At 46.2% G+C, this 18842-nt stretch overlaps 1 protein-coding gene across 1 annotated transcript in view; it reads left to right on the top strand.

The window, feature by feature from the left end:
* KCNU1 (potassium calcium-activated channel subfamily U member 1) overlaps positions 1–18630 on the top strand; it is a 121857-nt gene extending 103227 nt beyond the window's left edge. Inside the window, 5 exon segments of the mRNA XM_045535376.1 lie at positions 3517–3591; positions 6705–6844; positions 14382–14573; positions 16289–16413; positions 18196–18630. Of these exon segments, the coding sequence (XP_045391332.1) occupies positions 3517–3591; positions 6705–6844; positions 14382–14573; positions 16289–16413; positions 18196–18559 (896 nt within the window). The 3' untranslated portion in view covers positions 18560–18630.
* The last annotated feature ends 212 nt before the right edge of the window (positions 18631–18842 follow it).

Below are 18842 nucleotides of genomic sequence, written 5' to 3'. Positions count from 1 at the left end.
TGACCTGAGCCAGGTAATAGACACGCTCTCACTACACAACCAGGGGTTTTAGGGTGTTTTGCAAAACTGAACTAATAACAAAGCACCTCATGAATAACAAAGGGCCATGAAAAGCCAGCTAAGGAGGTTTGAGCCTTGCCTCTGATGAGCAAGTGCCATTGTGTTCTGCTGCATGAATCCTGAGCTTAGCAATTAGACTCACTCCTTGATTCACACACACGTGTGTGTATATGTGCATGCGTGTGCATCTAACTCTCTATAATTGGATAGAGAAGTATTCATTTTAAAGGGAGTGTCATCCGTGTACAAATGAATGTGCACCTGCACTATAAGCCTGGGACAAACTGACGACACCATAAGCCATCTAGTTGATGGTCTGGGTGAGTCGACCTTCCTGTTGTTATTTTTTTACATCACGCCTCCCATATAGGCTAGAAAGATATAAACCTACAATTCTCATTCCAATTTCCTTTTTATCTAGCAATTTTCACATTTTCATTTATTCATTCACTCAACAAAAATATATTGATTTTGTGTGATGTGTCAGGTACTCTGTTACTGGCTAGAAGGTTGCCCTTAAAGGGGCAGCTGAGTAGTTTGGTAGAAGGAAGTAGAGGAGCCAGAGGAAAAGCCTTGGAAAAGGGGAACAGAAAAGGAAGGAATTTCAAAGTATTTGAATTGTCATGAAAAGAAGTGGGTGCTTTCCCTAAAGGTGAAAAGTTAAGAGAAGAATGTGCTGTGTAGGTCTTGTGCCATTCTCTGTAGGGGTGGGATCATACCCATTTGTGTGATGGGAACTGTAAGTCCAGACAGGCTCTACCAATCTGCCTAATAAAGATCATCAAGTCTGCTTATCTGGCACTATGGCATCCGTAATACCACATTTTGAGCATATTTCGAGGTGACATATGCATAGCAAAGGACCATTACCCAGAAACTTTACCAGTCACTCTAGAATCATAGGAATCTATCTGGAGTTTGTATATAGACATTCCCACTCCTCAGATAAGCCTGTTTGGCACCTTAATCGTTCTTCCCATTTCATATTAATACTTCTCTTGCACCATACATAAGAGGTGGAACCGGGAATACCTCCAATAATTGAAAGCATAAATGATTGTGAAATTCTACCAGGAGGTAGAAAAGATCTTCCACACTAAACACTCAAATAAGACCAGCCGATGGGCAGTTTTCTTTCCCTTTCTCTAGGTCAGTGGTTCTAAACCAGGGGCGATTTTGCCCCCTGAAGTCACTTGAAAATGGCTGGAGACAGTTTTGGCTGTCACAACTGGGGCATGCCATCAGCATCTGGTGGGTAGAAATCAGAGATGCTTCTAAACGTCTTACAATGCAATGCACAGGATAGCACCACCCAATGAGGATTGGCAAACTTGCCCTGGCATATCTGATCTGCCCTCTGTGGGCTCAGTGGGCTTTTCCACTGCTTCACAGCCATGAAAACTTCCATATGAAATCAAGCGAGGACCACCGGGGCTGTTCCATACAGAGATTCACCATTGGACGTCAAGGGTGACGGGGAGACAGCAGAGTGAGGACTCCCCGAAGGAACGGTGAGAACGCCAGGCCCCCTGGACATCTGCATGTGAAATTTCAGGCTTTTCAGTAATGCTGTAATTACTGCCCTGTCACACCACAAAGAGAACAAGGTTGGCAAACCTAGGTACTGAACTAAATAATCTGTGGCATAATCTAAACATATAACGGTAATTAAGCCTGACAACTTAATATGCTACTGAAATTTAAATGTACGGTAGTAATCTACAATTAAGCAATCTTTTGTAATAGCACCCTGCCAGCCTGCAAGACTTCAGGTATAATACTGTGTACCATTAGGTAGCAAAAATATTGACATTAGAAAAATGTACCCAGGCTATGATCTGACACATTCAAATTAACCGTTGCTCTGCGAAGAGACGGAGTTAAGGCAGAAATTCTGTCTCCACCCTTCAGCGGGCATCAGAAGCAGATATTTTATGCAGTCGCTTCAGCTGATGTGAATGTATCTGTCCCCAGTTGTAACATTTGACTCTAAAAGTCAGATATTCCAAGCCCTTTGCTAGCAAGGGAATCAGAAAGTAGGAGTCAAAGGAGTATTTCCCCATAATGGCATATGGAGCTTCAGCTTTTATCCTATATCCATGACTCATAAATTTGCTGAATATCAGAAACATTGAGCTCTACTCTGCATTAACAAGACTTGGCTCTTTTACTGAATATGTCTCAGGGAGTTGGAAGAGGTGTTAAATATTGCAGTACGTAGCATCCCCTCTGGAAACAAATAACTTTGCATTTCCTCTCTTTCCCTGTCTCCGCCTAAGTGGCTCATGTATTTTTCAGGGAGCCCTTACCCACTTCATTCACCTACATTCATTTCACATCCCACCCCTCCCCAACCAACTACCTTAGGTCAGTAAACAAAGGACCCGCCAGAGATCTCACCCTCTTCCAAAGCAACAGGGAATCTTAATTACGGGTAGACCAGTAGACCCTGAACGTTCACAGTATTGTTTTCCCTGTTGCATAACATCCTCAGAAAAGTTCATGAGAAGTAGCCAATAGCTTTAAAGCATAATTTATGATGAGATAATTCTGGGGACTTTTTTAACTGCACCCTATCTTCCCATTTCTGTCATCCCTTTTCTTTCTTTACATTTTTAGTTTAACTTGGAAACCAAAAATCTAGCATCATGCTTCTTTTTGAAACTCTTCCTAGTTCTCTGCAAGGCAAAGCTGTGTTTCAGGCTGGCCCCGTGCTCCAGCTTTGTGCTAGAGTCGAGGCTCACGGGGGTCAACACAGTGCCTTCTCTCCTAGGACAGGAGGAACATTTGTCTAGACACTGGGCACAGAGGTCAAGGGCCCCAAGTGACATTCCATCCCTGTCTTTAAGAAACCCAGAGGCATTCCCAGTGGAGGCAGGCTAACCAGAAGGGACAGCAGCCCATCCTGCTGAGAAGACAGAAGACAAGAGCAGCGTCTCAGCCCAGAGAGGATCTCAGAGAGGCAGATGGCTCCAGGGGCCAGGAGCCAGTTGCAGTGTTTCCAAAAGCACTCATGGAGCAGCACCACCAATTTATTCGCACTTTCCTGAAAGTTCTACAAGCAAATTGGATGTGTTTTGAGGCCCTGCCTGACTGAACCATGATCCACTGGAGAATAATCATATCTTAGTTATGACAGCAATAAGCAACAACTTGCAGAGCTTTGCTGTTTTTGTACTTTATATGAAGCGTCATTTGGAAAGTAACACACACACACACACACACACACACACACACACACACACACTCGCTACTCTTCAAAAGGAGATGCTTAGGACACACAATTAATATATACTTTTCTAAATATAGAAATAGATTTGGGATTTGGACAGGAGAGTAACGTTCCTAAGTTAAAGCACCAAGTTGCATGATGTTCTACATTCTTATCAAGTTTTATAAGCCATTTGGCTTGCATTTATCATCTCTTGTCTTCTTTGTTTTTGTCTGTGTCTACAGAGGATATGTCAAATTACTTAGGTGGAGCTTATGGAAAAGAAAACAACCAAAGAGTCCCCATCCTCACTGAACTGAGTAAGTTGTGTTTTAAGGGCAAAATTCAACAGAGAAATTTTTGTGATGCATAACTGATGTCCCAAGGTTCTTTTTCGAAACCACAGTCAAAGGACTGAAGAACCAGAATGGGGCCCCAGGAACTCGAAGTGCTTGGCTGGATGTTACCCTTGGCTTTTACTCAACTAGTGACATCATCTAGCCAAGCCTGTTACGTCTGGGTGTCAGGGTGCAGGAATATCACGCACCTTCGCTGCTCTTCCAGTTACCCGGAGACAGAGGGGGACCAGGAACTGGCTCAGTCTGACTTGCAGGGGACATGGATTTGAAGACAGCTAGAAAGGGTCTTCCTGTACTGACTTAACTGCCCTGTCACGGGACTTTAGGTCAGACACCTTCCTCTCCCGTAGTGACACCAGGGCTAGGGCCAGAGTTACAGCAGGCGAGGCATGCAGGGTGCAGACTTTGAGGAGGTGCTCACTCTTGGGGTCCTTGACTTTCGTGTCTCAGGTATCTCCCTTGCGTCCTCTTATTCCCAGCCCTGAGTGATGCTTTCCGAAAATAGAAAAAACCCTTTGAAGAAATAACAGAATATGCTATCATCTCTCACCTACGCCTTATGGAAAATGAGCATTTCTGAAACTCCACAACATGAGGAGCTCTAGGAGCAGAAGGCAGGGGAAGGGGGCCAGAGAAGGGTGCTCATGTGCACTGGCAGGGCGGGGGGTGGCGTTGGTGGGGCACCAGGGGACACACTAGGATTTGCTAACGAGAATTTCTGAAGAGCAAAGGAGAAAGAACCAAAGAAGAGGAAAGTGATGCCTTTAATGCAGATTGAGCCAGCTCAGAGATGATCTCTAGAGCTGGTCCTAGGTGTGATTTGACCTGATTCCATACAACAGCAAAATGCTGAATGGGCATTTTATGATTAAGAATATCTAAGCCAGTGTGACTTATGCCAAACTAGATGAACAGATCTCCTAGCCATATAAATGAAACGGGGACTTAGAGAGGAATCAGCAGGTCTCTCCACCATGTGAGCTGGGAGGACCGTGCAGTGGTGGGGAACCGTACCCACCTGGAAACTGTTGGCTGCACTTTTTATTTATCTTTTTCTCCCCCTTTGAACCATCTCTAACTCCCAAGGTGTGTGCAGTTGGCCCTCCACATCCACAGGGCTTGGTTCCAGGACCATGGATACCAAAATGCTCTGATGCCCGAGTCCCTAATATAAAATGACACAGTGTAGTAGATCTTCCATGACTGCATGTTACCATCCGTAGTTGGTTGAATCCTTGGATGCAAAACCTGCAAATATGGAGAGCTGCCTGGATGCACTAAATGCATTAATTTGAAGAAGATTCTAAGTTGGGGTGGTTGGGAGGAAATCAGCCAGCTTCTCACTGGCCCAGAGGAGCATCTAGTCACTCTCCAAAGGCTTATGGGCTTTGTGCAACTAAGGACTCTCTGGCACCAGGCTGCCCTTGTCAAATGAGCCTAATGAGTCAGCTGCCAGTGCACTCAGTTTCTTGTTCTTTGCCTGGCTGGAAAGGGTTTTGTTGACATAGGAGCTGCAGGCCCGATGCCAGCGCTGTGCTATAGCATGGACAGGGTCCGCAGGAAAATGACTAGCAAAGCTGAGGCTGCCGGTTTAGGGTGACACAGCAAGATTGGGACAAGGCTCGTGGAGTGTGTGTGTGTGTGTGTGTGTGTGTGTGGGTTGAGGGCTGGCAATCCAAGGGGAGGAAAGCAGGAGCACACAGGACATGGGGGTTGATGTTAGTCATACCTTGCTCATTTTTTATAAAAATGATGCTGTTCTCGGAAGCAAATGATTCATTAACACCACCACTATGTCACTTCCCTGAAACCCACTAAGGAATAATGTAAGGAATTAGGGAATAATCCAGTCTTAGTAAGGAATGTGTTCTGAGCTGTATGTCCAGTTCATCTGTTTTGATCGATAATATCAAGAACTGTAATGTTAAGGATTGTGAAGGGTTTAAGATGTCATCCTACTGCAGACCAAGTTCCCCTGCCACCACCTCATGGATACTGGCAGAAGACACAAGGCCCCCTGGGTCAGAGACAAAACAAACAGTTATTATTCAAAGCAGTAACAGTGGCCAGGCTGAGCTGGTTGCCCATGCCCTGCTTCCCACATGGTGACATGAAGAGGACCAGGTGACACATGTACCCATAGTGGATTGTTTTGTAGGACAGGAATCTGTCCTTAGGAAACCAGAATCTTCTGTAACAGGCAGTAAGCATGCCTTCCCTTTGCTCTAGGGGGAGATATTGTCTCTATCTTCCAGTGCTGTTTTGAAACAAATATTTTGAGGCAAGAGTCCAAGACCAAAGGCAGCCAGTGGCTCTGCTCTCAAGCCCCACAAAGACTGGGTCCCTTCACTGCTGGAGGCTGCCTACAGCGGTCTGAGATGTCACCTGGAGCCAGCATAGACATGCAAATGGATAATTTGTACTGGCCCCAATTAGGATGATTCCCTAGGCCCTTCCTACCCGAAGTGTGGTCCATGAATCAGCAGCATGGCCAGCATCTGGGAGCATGACTCTCAATCCCCACCCTGCACCGAGTGAATCAGAGTCTGCAGTGTGAAAAGATCCCCAGCTGATTCATATGCACATTAATCCTGGGAGCCTCTGCTCTAAGGCATTTTGGGCTCAGATAACTCTGGGAACCCAATTAAATGCCAAGTCATCTACAACATAGTATTATGAGAAAAGACTATAGCTGGGGTGGCCATACCTTCCTATGTATGCCCATTGGTCCAGTGCAATTATTGAGAGACCCCCTTTTACTCCCCAAAGTGTCCTGGTTTGAAAGATAAATTCTGTAAGTGTGACAATCAGGACAATTTTCTGGAGAAACTGAGCCCATCCTACAGGAATGTCCCCTTGATGGAGAAGGTACCCAACAGGGATACATGGCTTTAGGGGAGGAAGATATTTGGAAAGAAAAAACATGTGCTGAAGTACGAGTAGATCCCAGAGACTTCTAAGTAGGTGTCAGATTCTTTGGTCAAGTGCTCACCCTTTGACCTGCCTTGGACAGCTGTTCTTGTGTTCTTGACCTTGTCTCCTTGCCTTCCCTCTATGCCTCCATTGCCTTGCAGAGAATCCTTACAACATCCACTTTATCGAGCAGCTTGGTGGAGTGGAAGGCTCCCTGCCAGGGACAGACCTGCATCTCAGCACTTCCTTTTCCACAGGCGCCGTCTTTTCTGGCAGCTTCTTAGATTCCCTCCTGGCCACGGTAAGGACAGCTGAGCCACGGATCTCCCACGCCCAAAGCCCCTCGCAGAGGAGCGAGTGGGTGGGAGAGGGCCAAGTAGATACCACCTCACAATTGTAAGTTCTCTTTGAGTTTCCAAGAAAACTCATTCACATACATTATTTCATCTTTTCTCACAACTACCTGGTGACAAAAGCAAAATTTTCTCATTTTCTTTTTTTTTTTTTTTTTTTTGAGACAGAGTCTCGCTCTGTTGCCAGGGCTAGAGTGCCGTGGCGTCAGCCTAGCTCACAGCAACCTCAAACTCCTGGGCTCAAGCAATCCTCCTGCCTCAGCCTCCCGAGTAGCTGGGACTACAGGCATGTGCCACCATGCCCAGCTAATTTTTTCTATATATATTTTTAGTTGTCCAGATAATTTCTTTCTATTTTTAGTAGAGACGGGGTCTCGCTCAGGCTGGTCTCAAACTCCTGACCTCGAGCGATCCACCCGCCTCAGCCTCCCAGAGTGCTAGGATTACGGGCGTGAGCCACCAAGCCTGGCCTCTCATTTTCAAGATTGAAAACTTGAGGCCTTGGAGCCGGGACACCTGCTGTCGGGAGCAGAGAGTGCCAGCCTCTCGGCTTCAAGCGCATCTCAGGAGCCCAGGCCCCTCAATGTCAGAGCTCAGGAGATACTGCTTTCTCTTTTCTCTAAACTCTCCCCAGCAGCTCACGTGGAAATTGGCCATAAAGGGACGCAGGGATTTCGGCAAAAAAGCTCTGGCCTTTGGTGGTGCGAGCTTTGTTTAGAGCTAAGTCAAATATCCCTCCACATTGCTCCTCCCATGGGGGGCATTTTTGACTACGGTTGTTCTTTAGCTTTCAGCACCTCTTTAGCTACTAAGCAGACCTCTTGCTCCCGCTGCAGAATTCCCCTAAGTAGAATTAATTAGTCATACAAATGCCTATTGAACACCTACTCTGTGCAGGGCACTGTTCCAGGTGCTGAAAGTATAGCAGTGATGAGACAGACGTTTCCACCTGCATGGAGCTTGCCCTAGTGGAGGAGGGGCAAACACACGGTAAATAACAGAGGGATGCCGGCTACAAGGGCTAAGGACTCGTGCGACGGGAAATGCAGGGTTTGGGGAAATGGTTGCAGGTTGCAGCAGCGTTGCCAGGGAAGGCAGCCCTGAGAAGGTGGCAGGTGAGCCTGGCTCTGGAGGAGAGGAGGCCACACCTACAGGGCATCACAGCCTTGGGGGAGAAACACTCCGGGCAGAGGCAGTGAGGCAGGAGCACCCCCAGGGTGTTCAGCGAATTTGAAATCGACTGAGACCCACGGAATCTCTGTGTAGCCATTTGTGAATGGCTGCAAGAACTCCTCCGATGGCACGCCATGTAACCCACCACCTCGCAGACCCTTCCCACACAGATTTTCAAGGGAAGGATTGCAATGTGGCTGGATGCCAACCTGCAGGTGCTTAAATGCACAAGGCCCTGAGCACACGTTGGTGGCCTTGCTGACCTCTGGAACTCCATGCAGAGAGGCACCCCTCCTGAGCCGCAGGGGTGCCGCACACATGGCTCGCACATTTAGGGGAGCGTGGCTGGACACATGCATCTCCCTGGTGGCACCAATGCTGTTTGGTACCGAGGGGATTTTATTCCTGTTGATTCTGCCTCTCTAAGCCGTGGCGGGGGATCTCATAAACCCCACAGAGCTCTCAGACAGAGAACACTACTTCAGTGACAGTTTTCCATTCAACAAGTTGGTAGACTACAAGGTTCCTAAAGGGTTAAGCAGCAGCATCCAACCTTAACTGAGCCAGACAGGGACACCTCAGAAGAAGTCAAGTCAGCTCACTTTTCTGCGAAGGTGGCTCTGTCACAGAAAGTGCTCTATCACTGTCTGTCACCAGTATGTCAATTAACTTGCCTGGAATTAATGCCTGGAGTGTCAGGCAGAAGGTGACTTCTGATGAACTTGACCTGTCTGCAGAATATATTTAGATGGGTTTAAGGCCCTAGTTCTCTTTGGAGAGTCTCAGAGGGAAGGAAGCTTCATGCCTTAAATTAAACTTGAGACTTAATTAAACCGGCCCACACAGGCAGGAACAAGGCCACAGATTCTATTTATAGCTAGTCGGAAGGGCAGGATGGATGCAGCAGGGCTGGAAGAGTGGAAAGAAGAACAATGAACACACAACACAGGCCGGCATAGGGAACACGGCTTGGTCATGAGTCCCGGACCAGGTGTTGGTACCTGAGCCCGGTGACGCCTCCCGTCACGCACCAAGTGAGCATGGCGCTGGCCCCGCGCGGTCTGAGCAGCCAGATCCTTCCCAGGCTGCCTTCAGATATCGCATCAAACAAAATGAGCCACATAAAATCTCAGGGCTCTTTTCTGAGTCCCCATGGCGAAGTCTGTGGGAGAGAGAAAAAGCCACACAGCGTGGCCTGACTCGGGGGGTAGTCACATGAGGTCACAACCTACCTTGGACCATTGCCTTATCCTTAAGAATTACGGGAAGTGCTTTACTGGGGACTGGCACTTGGCCATCTGAATCTGGGGTGGTGGTGGTGACAGGGCACTTGGGTAGGAGGCATCCTTTGTGTTAAGGGTTCCGGTTTGGACCTCTAGGTCTCACCTAGCAGCCTTTGCCCCGGCGTTTGAGTCTTTAATGAAGTACGGCTCAGCAACATGAGCGAATATTAGTTCTACTTAAGAGATGAGCTGAACTAGACCATCGAAGATCATCAGCGAATGCTTCACACTCTCGTTTCCTCCCCTCTGGGCCTGGTGCTACTGGTTCCATTTGCCCATCTAAGGGCTGCTGTGATGTCCTATCATGACGTCCACTCAGAAAGCAAGAACCCAAGGGTCAAGCCTGAGCCTCCAACTCCTTGTGCCCTCTCTTCTGCGTGCCATTTGATCTCAGCTGGACTCCCGACCTTGCCACCTGGTCACAGAGAAGTAGCCTCAACGAGGAAGAGAACATTCCTCACTAGGGCAGCTCTGGAACATGTTCTCAGACACTCCGTTTATCCTCCGTGTACACTGGAGCATCTCCTTGCTGAGAGTCAGCAGGAAGGCAACGACTCTGGGCTCCCCATAAAGTTAGGATGGCAGCAGTGGGCCCCGTGGCCATCATCCCCTAACAGACCCCCATGGCAGAAATCACTGATGACCACAGTTCTCCTCCCCAGGTCAAACCCAGCACAGGCCTCTGGGCAACTTACTTTGATAAACTTTGTTGTTGAGATAATGATAACAGCAATATCTGTCCTAGGAAGAGTAGCAACATCTCTCAAGCACTTACCTTGTGCCAAGGTCTTCACTAAGCACATTACCCACATTACCTTGTTTAATTCTCCCGTCAAACACTGAGGCTTAGCAGGGTAAATAATCTGCTTAACGTCACATCACTTGCATGATTAGAAAGTTGGTTTTCAGACCCAAATTTGTGTGATCCAAGAGTCAAACCTCACTACCACCATCAACTGTCCCTCTAGAAATCGGTTTCTGTGATTATGAGCATCTTTTCAATGCAGTGATTTTCCAGTTTGGCTTAAAGGAATCTATTTCTGACAGTGCTGGGGGAAGGGCAGGTTTCTGGGGAGACAGATAGAGGGGGGAGTGACAAGCATGTCTCCACCCCACCTGGCCCATCCACCCTTCTCCCCTGATCAGAGCTTCCGTATCATCTTGGAGCTGCCCATGTGACATTTGATTGTTAAGAAGATTTTGGAAACCACTTCCTTGAGGTGAGAATATATGACCAACAGAGAGAGAGAACATAGACAGAAGTCTGTTCTCCTCTATTCCAAGGCAGGTTTCCAATTTCGCTCCCGAAGACCATCTTTCTAGGCTTGGCTCTTCCAACCCGCAACCTTCATGCACCAAGAGATCTGTGTCCCGTTGCTACCCAGAGGTTATAAATAGACACAGAATTTCTCTTTCCCAATGCCCACTCTCTACAGAAGGTCAAGGCCAACAACAGGTGCATTCAGAACGGACTCCCTCGGGAAAAAGGAGGCTCACACTTCAACAGTTTCCAAAACAGGTGAGAACACCAGTCTCGACTCCAACCCCTGTGAACTGTATTTCCAACCTATTAATAATATTACTACTCGTCCTTCCCACCTTTACTCAGAAAGCTGAACGGAAAGCTGCTCCCACTTCCTTCCCCACTAAGAAATACTGAGGTTTTGTTTTAAATTTTTCATGCAATTTTAAAAATTTTATTCCCTGATAGATCTATATTGTTTTCAGTGTAAAATAATGGGTTTTCCTTCCATATCTCCTGATACAGTTGACATTAGAATGGCTTCTAGTACCCCTGGTATGCTGCCATAAACTCCTGCTCCAGCTGAAGAAATATGCCTATAAGGGGTAATTCAGATTCGCTTTTCATCCTCTAGCAGCTCAATGCTGTAAAAATTAAAATACGTTGAGGAAGTCGGGCCCATAGGCACGACTCCTATATGCATTTACAGCAAGAGACTTTCAGAGCTAGACTTGAACTTGGGGAGCATTTTCCTTTACTTATAAGGAAATTGAGGCCCACAGAAGTGACATGACATTCTCAAGGTCACTCAGCTTGTTAGTTGCAGTTTTCCTGCCATATAGCCTCACTCTGAATTAGAAGTATTTCCCAGACAACATTTCATCGTAGGGCCTTTTGGGGTTCTCAGAAGAAAAAGCAGCAAGAGGCTAGGGTCTATACCATTAGGTAATATTCTAGGTTATGAGAGAGACCTCAAGATTCATTGCAGCTAAAAGGTAAAACACGTTGGGCTGCAACATTCCCTAACATTGGAAGTCCAAGCTCTGGTAAATATTCTGATATTAAAAATACTTTCTAAGTTTAGAAGTCTGAAAATATTTCAAGTGCATTTAGACTTACAGATTTTCTTGAGAAAGAAAAAAGAGAGGAGGGCAGGAGAGAGGGAGAAAGGAAGGAAGGAAGGCAGAGAGGGAAGAGAGTGGGGAAAAAAGAAAAGAAAAAGGAAAGAAAGAAAGAGGTTGAGAAAGGTCAAACCCAGAGAACCCAAATCATGAGAATAGGAGACGAGTTCACAGACTAAGGCTGACATATAAATCCCATTATGTTCCTCAATATAGAACTGCAATCCTTTTGATGTCAAAACTGAAGAAATGGTATATTCAAAAGCTAAGCCTCTTGTAGTTAAATATGTAAAGCATGTTTCCCTAGAGCCACCCACACCAGGATCACCCTGGAATTTACACCTTTTCTTTAATCAGTGGGGAATTATTCTAATAGTATTGTGTTTGATCACTCTACACTATGACCACATGTCCTTAAACGGATTGTGGCTCAAGCTGGATTTGATCCTCCTCTCCCCGCTGGATGTCAGGAACCTGATTCCACAATCCCCCCTGGGTGGTGGTGGGATGTAGCAGAGAACTGCAAGGAGGGAACCATCACTCCAGGGACTCTTTCAGTCTGGAGACGAGGGTGAAGTCATCTTTCAATCTGGAAAATATTATAGAACTTATTTTATTACATTTTCTCTTAATCCATATAGATTATATTTTTTCCTTAGGTCAACTTGTCCCAATCACCTCTGTTTTACTAGCAATATTTGTTTATTTGCTAAAAACAGCGCCTATTGTAGTCAATATCCCTAAAGCTTCCAAACACCTGCCTTGTTCAATGCACGACCAAGGACATGACTGTTAAGTTGACAAAGTCTATCTTCTGAAGGCGCACAGCATTTCAAGGAAGTGTTGTTCAGTCTGATCTAAGGACCATCAGGGTCAGGACCACTCGGCGTGGCTCTTTAAATTCTGATTCCCACTGCTGCCCACAAATTCTGATCCAGGAGATCCGGGATCCCAGAAATCTGCACTTGTCAATATCACTCCAGATGATCCAGACACATCAGAGCCGATGATAAAAAAAGAAGAATGTAGTAGTGTTTGCCCCCATCTCATTCAACACTGTAAACAATGCTAGAAGGTGGGCATTATCATGTCCACTTTAAAGATTATAGAACTATTGCTAAAAAAAATAAATACGTGACTTTCCCACAGGAACTGGACTAAGATGTGGCAGTCCGAGATACACACTCAGGTCTGTTTCATACACACAACTATAAAGTACAAAAGAATGAAACAGATGAAAAGCCAGTGGCCATGGGATCACACAGAAAGAAGAGCTTCATTCTGATGCAGAGGCCCAGGAAAGAGTCACCAAGTGATGGGAGGTGAACCAGATGGTCAAAAGCAAAGGCATCAGGAGACCTTGGGCAGCTACACAGATTGGTGTGCGCCAGAGGGAACAGTTGATGGGGGAGATGGCCTGGAAAGGGAGGTTGTTTCGGATCATGAAGGATTTGAAGGTCTCAGTGAGGAGTCCGGGCCTGGTTTTACAGCGGGATACGCAGAGTCTGAGGATATGCACAGAGTGATCTGATTTGTGTTTCTGGAGAATCACAAACAACGGAAGCATTGCAAACAATGGATTGCAGATGAAAAGAAAATCAAGGCAGGAAAACTATTAATAATAAAGAGGTCCCTACAATAATAATCTAGGCTTTGGAAGACAAACCCCTGAACTTGGGAGTAGAGAAAATGAATGACAAAATTTCTAGAACAATAACAATTGAATTCATACCATTATTTAGTATAAAAACAAAGTGGTTGCTTTTTCTGTAGGTAATATACAAAAATAGAAATTCTCATTTCTAGTGTAGCAAAGTCTAATTTAGATAAGACAAAAGGTGGGAAATTAAAAATTATTATATTCAATAGATTCGAAGAAACACCCAATGAGTAATATAATAGGATGACATTTACATGAATACTGATGCCTAGTCTACACTCAATGTGTTTGGAAGCCCAGAGAAAGGGAATTTATGAAAATAACTAGGAGTATTCAGACTCAAGCTTGTTTCAAAATAAGAAGTTGGTCCACATGTCCTCCTCTGGGTGCATTTTGATGCCAAAGATTCTAAAACGCCATGCATTTATTGATTCAGCACCTACAATTTCTAAAGTCCACAATAAGAGTTTTGGGAAATCCACACATTAATAAGAGCTAAGCCAGTAGCTGTTCTCAAGTAGGTCACAATCAAAAGGATTTTAAGTAGATTTACACCCAGGAGACTCAAGTATAGATGACAATGTTATCAGTAGTTCCCCCCGGAGGAAAATCTATAGGAAATCAGATTAAATAAATATATATTTTTTAAATATATATATTGAGGATTATTAGGGTATCTGTGGTCTGACTTACTCCTCTGGTCATTTTTGAAAGAGTGAAATCGTTGGTGTCAGTGTCAGGATCCACTTTCTTTTTCTTCTAAAGTGTATCCTCCAGGGAAGCAGGAATGGGGTCAGTCTTGCTTTCTCTGCACTTTGCCTAACCTAGCACCCTACCCAAGCTACCGACTTCTGGTTGGATTCGGTGACAATAATGAGAGACACTGCTCTGTACCTTCAGGTCCATTTTAAACAGTGATGCTCACTCCGTCTCCAAGTCGACACACCTCCACCGTTCCCGTGTGGGCTCTCCTGACTTTGCACGTGGCCTGTGCTTGCTTTCCAGGCTTTCTACAATTATCACGTCCTGGAATTACTTCAGATGCTGGTGACAGGAGGGATAAGCTCCCAGCTGGAACACCATCTGGATAAGAAGTTCCACAGGGAGGCCGACAGCTGCGCGACATTCTTGTCTGGGAGAGCTCGGTGTAAGCTGGGGCTCCTGTCCTTGCGCCAGACCATTTTATCCGATGTTCAAGTGAGTCTCCTCCTATCTTCATAGAGCTTCCTCCTTCCTTACCTCTCTGAGTTTCTGAAAATGGTCCAGACTATTCGGGCTCATAGATGACCCATGTAGCCCAGAAATAATAATAATGACCAAAAAGTAACACGCTTCATACTCACAGAGCATTTTACAAATCACCGTGCATCACCGTGTTATATTTAGTTTTTACAACACTCCCGGGCAGTGTATAAACCAGTTGTTATTCTCCCCATCTTCCAGATAAATAACTTAAATTTGCAGGAAGCATCAGAGAGGCCCAATAACTTTGTACCTTGACAAGGGTATTAAAAATAATTATAGTAGCTAATGTTTACTAAGTGTTTTCTCTGTGCCTGTCTACTTTAGTTTTTTCACCTAATCCATCCAAGGATTTACGTGGTGGGCATTATTATTAACTCCATCTAACAGATCGGGAAGCTTAGGCCCACAGGAGCAAGGACGTACCCGAGGCCACATCGTCAGCCAGCGTCAGCCGAGGTCCATCCAAGGCAGTCTGACCTCAGGTCTGCCCACTCTCTCTGATCCGGAAATGCTAAAGAAATCTGATTAGAGCCCCTGAAATCAGGCACGATGAGTCTGCGTTTGGGTCTAAGAATCTGGCTGTCCCAGCCAGTAGAAAATGCCTGAGTTTTATTAGCCAGAGAGCTGGTAAACAGCAGATTATGGCAAAGGAGAAGGTAATGATTTTGACAAATTCCAATGGGCCCTTTGGCATTTGGGAACCTGAGCAGAGGCTAGCCTGGGAATGAGTAACCCACTGGTCAATGTGGCGCCTTCTGCTTTCGTTCTGATTGACATCACGTGCAGGAGTCCAGTGTTAGGGTTAGGGGCAGGCTTTCACAAGGGGACAGCTTTTGTGGGTTCAGAAGACGTCGGCAGCACCCCCTTTGCAGGGAGCAGGCTCTTCCAGGCCTCTGCGCCCAGGGCAAGTTGACATGTGCTGCTCAAAAGGGCGAGTCTTGTGTTCTACGTATTTGAATCCCAGATGCAAACAGCACTCCAAACCTATGGTCCGGTCCTCTGCTTGTCTGTGGCCCTGGGTTTCTCGTCCCCAGTTGGCTTGGGAGGGCTGCCCCTGGCAACCTCTGTGGGTGTCAGAGAGGACGGGAGACCAGTTCCCCACCCTTCTCTTCCTCTCTCCATCTATGTCTTGTCCTCACTTTGTTCTTTATCCTGAGGAATCACAGACCTGAACAGACTATTTGCTTTTGACTTTGCCGAACCCATGTGTGGCTGCGGGGCATTCAGAGTGACCCTGCTGGCCACAGCCTCAGAGCAAGGTGGACATGAGTGTGCCGGACCGTGATCTGTGATAGAGTGGGCCCAGAGGATGATGCTCGGGTAGTCACTTAACATCTCAGCTCCTTATATACCTTGAAAACCGAATTTTCCAACCTGTTGCTCAGTGTTAATTTACAATGGTCACCAAAACTGCAACAGGAATTAGAACAAGCGCAACAACGTGCCACATCACACCCACCAGAGACTCTTGAAAGAGCCAGAGTGATAAAAACCGTCCCTGGGACTCGAGGCTCAACCTGACACTGCCACCATAAAGATGTTAGGGAATGGCTTTCGGGGCTTCCAAACTTCTGCTACTGCCAGAAAAGGCAAATGACACCCCAGAAAGTGCTTGTCATTGCTTGATCAAAGTGCCCAGCAGACATGCTTTTCTCTTTTCTTCCCAGCCAAGAGACACCTTTGGACAACTCTTCTGTGGCTCATTAGATCTTTACGGAATCCTGTGTGTTGGCTTATACCGCTTGATAGACGAGGAGGACTTCAATCCGGAGCACAAAAGGGGAGTATGCTAGTTTGGAAAGTGCTCACCACCCATCCAAGCATAAGAATCAAAGCTGCTTTATTCAACATGAGAGAGATGTCTGGCGCTCAGGGGAAATAAATAGTGATGTAGGAATAAGGAAAAATGAGTATAAACAAGAGGAACCCTAATGATTAGGGTCTGATTAATATTGGCCATGTAAGAAGAATGGAGTCTCTGCCCCCAGTGAAAATTGAAACATAGGCCTAGATTTTAAATCAGGGCTCTTTTGTAACTTATTTGCATGTGTACAACTTTCTAAAGCTGAAAGCCTCTGTCCAGCGTAGACTTAGTTGTTTTCTGCTGGAATCACTGGGTAGATATTGACCGAGTGCTGCTTTTCCAGCCACTGTGCTTTGTACATATAAATCATGGGGGTGATAAGTTCAGATTTCAGTGTAAAGAAGGATCATCCTGGCAGCTGAGGGGAAGATCAGATTGGGGACATGCGTGTAAAGGGCAGGAGGGGAAGAGAGAGAGTGCAGTTCAGAGACAGGACAATCATGAAGGTCCAAACCAAGATCTGCACAGTAAATGACACTGAAGAATCAGGAAGGAGGGTGACATGGGCTCCCAGCACTCACTGTTCAGACCATGGTGGAGGGGTGATGTTCCGGAAACAGTGTTGGGAAGCACACACGATGCTGGTGTGTGTGTGTCTCTCTCTCTGCCCCTACCAGCCCCCCAAACTCCACCCTCTCCCCTAAACACCTCCAGAAAACCTGTGCAATGTGGCAGTTGGGAGAATATGCAGCTTATACTTGAGAGAGGACCTCAGGAAAGGACATGATAGTTTGGTTTTAAATGGGATATGTCATCTTTTTAGTAGATCCTTTTTATAATAGAGTTGGGGTTTCAGAGGACTCAGTGGGAAAGAGAGGAGTAGGTAGATTATTGCATGGATGAAGGTCAATGGTGCCCTGAGATCCACATTAGGGAAGAGGAGGTGATCATCTGGGGCAGCGGGAAGGCCTGCGGGATGCGAGCCCTGCACGGTCATCCTGTCCCCGCGCTCCCACAGGAACACCGGTGTCCCCCCTCACTTAGTTCACACTCATGGAGGACTTGCTCAGTACCCGGCAGTGTGCTAAGCTTCCTTACTACATCTCCCCATGCAGGTCCAGGCCCCGGGTGCTCTTTAAGAGCACTGACATCCATTATCTGTTTACCAGTCAGAGTTTTAAATAGAACTTTTGTGGGTTTCCTTTGTTTTGGAAATGCTTTCCTTCATTGGCCAGGCCACATTCCGTGTGCAAGTTGGTGGCACAAGCATTAGGTTAGGGTAGGTGGCCTAAACCAGAACGGAAACATCTGAAATGTACGTCGTGTTCTGGTTTGATGAAGCTTGGCTCAGTGCGTGGGTGCATGGCTTTGTGCCAGCTGAATGCATGGATGCAGTGTCTATTAAAAGTAGATAAACCTGGAGTCAGAAAGGCTGTTGGCTAAGAACCAGTCCAAGCCACAGTCTGAGCCCTCTCCAGTTACAACAATGAGAACAGCAAGGCCCAGAGGAGGGACATCTCGTGCCTAAGGTGAGAGGCAGTTGGGTTCAGAGACGAGGGAGGAAGCCAACCCCATAATTCCACCTCTGGGACCTCTCTTATTGCACCCTGCCAGGGACATTTTCTATTAATCAGAAACCAACAAAGCATGGCAAAACAAAACATTTCCTCTTTTGGCCCGGCAAAACAACTTCTCTTTCTGGGGCCATTACCTAGAGCTCTACTGTCCTAGCTGCAGAGGCTCAGAATTCATCTTTGGCTTGTTCCACAGGTTTGTGATTACCCGGCCAGCCAACAACTTCAAGCTGCTGCCCTCGGATTTTGTGTTTTGTGCCATCCCTTTCAACACTGTTTGTTATAAGAGTGATGTTGATTCATCTCAAAATCCATATGAAACTATAAATATAGTGTCCCTGACACCAGAGACCAGTTCAGTTGCAGACAACCCTTCCAAGAGTAGCAAGTCTACACCACCACCACGGTATTCACCCGTCCAGTCTTTGGAGCCAAGGACTAACCTCCTTTCCGTAGCTAAGCAAATCACGTCGAATCAGGGTGTCATGAACAGGGCTGAATCATCCCAGGTGACTCTGGGCAAGAACGTGAAAGAGAGTGGAATGGGAAACAAGAAGTAGAAGGGAAAGCACAGAGGAGGCCACCTCCACACATTCAAAGCCAAGCTCAACCTGCCCATATTCTCCGCCAGCTCCTACCTCTGCTGCTTACAAAGGCATCTGCAGAGATGGGAACTTTGAACAAGAAAAATGAAAATGGGAGCAGGCCATTGTTGTGCAGATGGCTCAGTGGTTGATTATCAAGGCCACACTGTTCTGGAAGAGATAAAAGTCTAATCTAATCCCACTGGATCTGGTGCACTAAATAAAGAAATATATGATAAATGCCTCTGTAAGAAAAGTT

Source organism: Lemur catta, chromosome 22, assembly GCF_020740605.2.
Source record: "Lemur catta isolate mLemCat1 chromosome 22, mLemCat1.pri, whole genome shotgun sequence".
Taxonomy (NCBI): Eukaryota; Metazoa; Chordata; class Mammalia; order Primates; family Lemuridae; genus Lemur; species Lemur catta.
The sequence above is the reverse complement of the archived record's forward strand: the minus strand, read 5'-3'. Positions and strand labels throughout refer to the sequence as shown.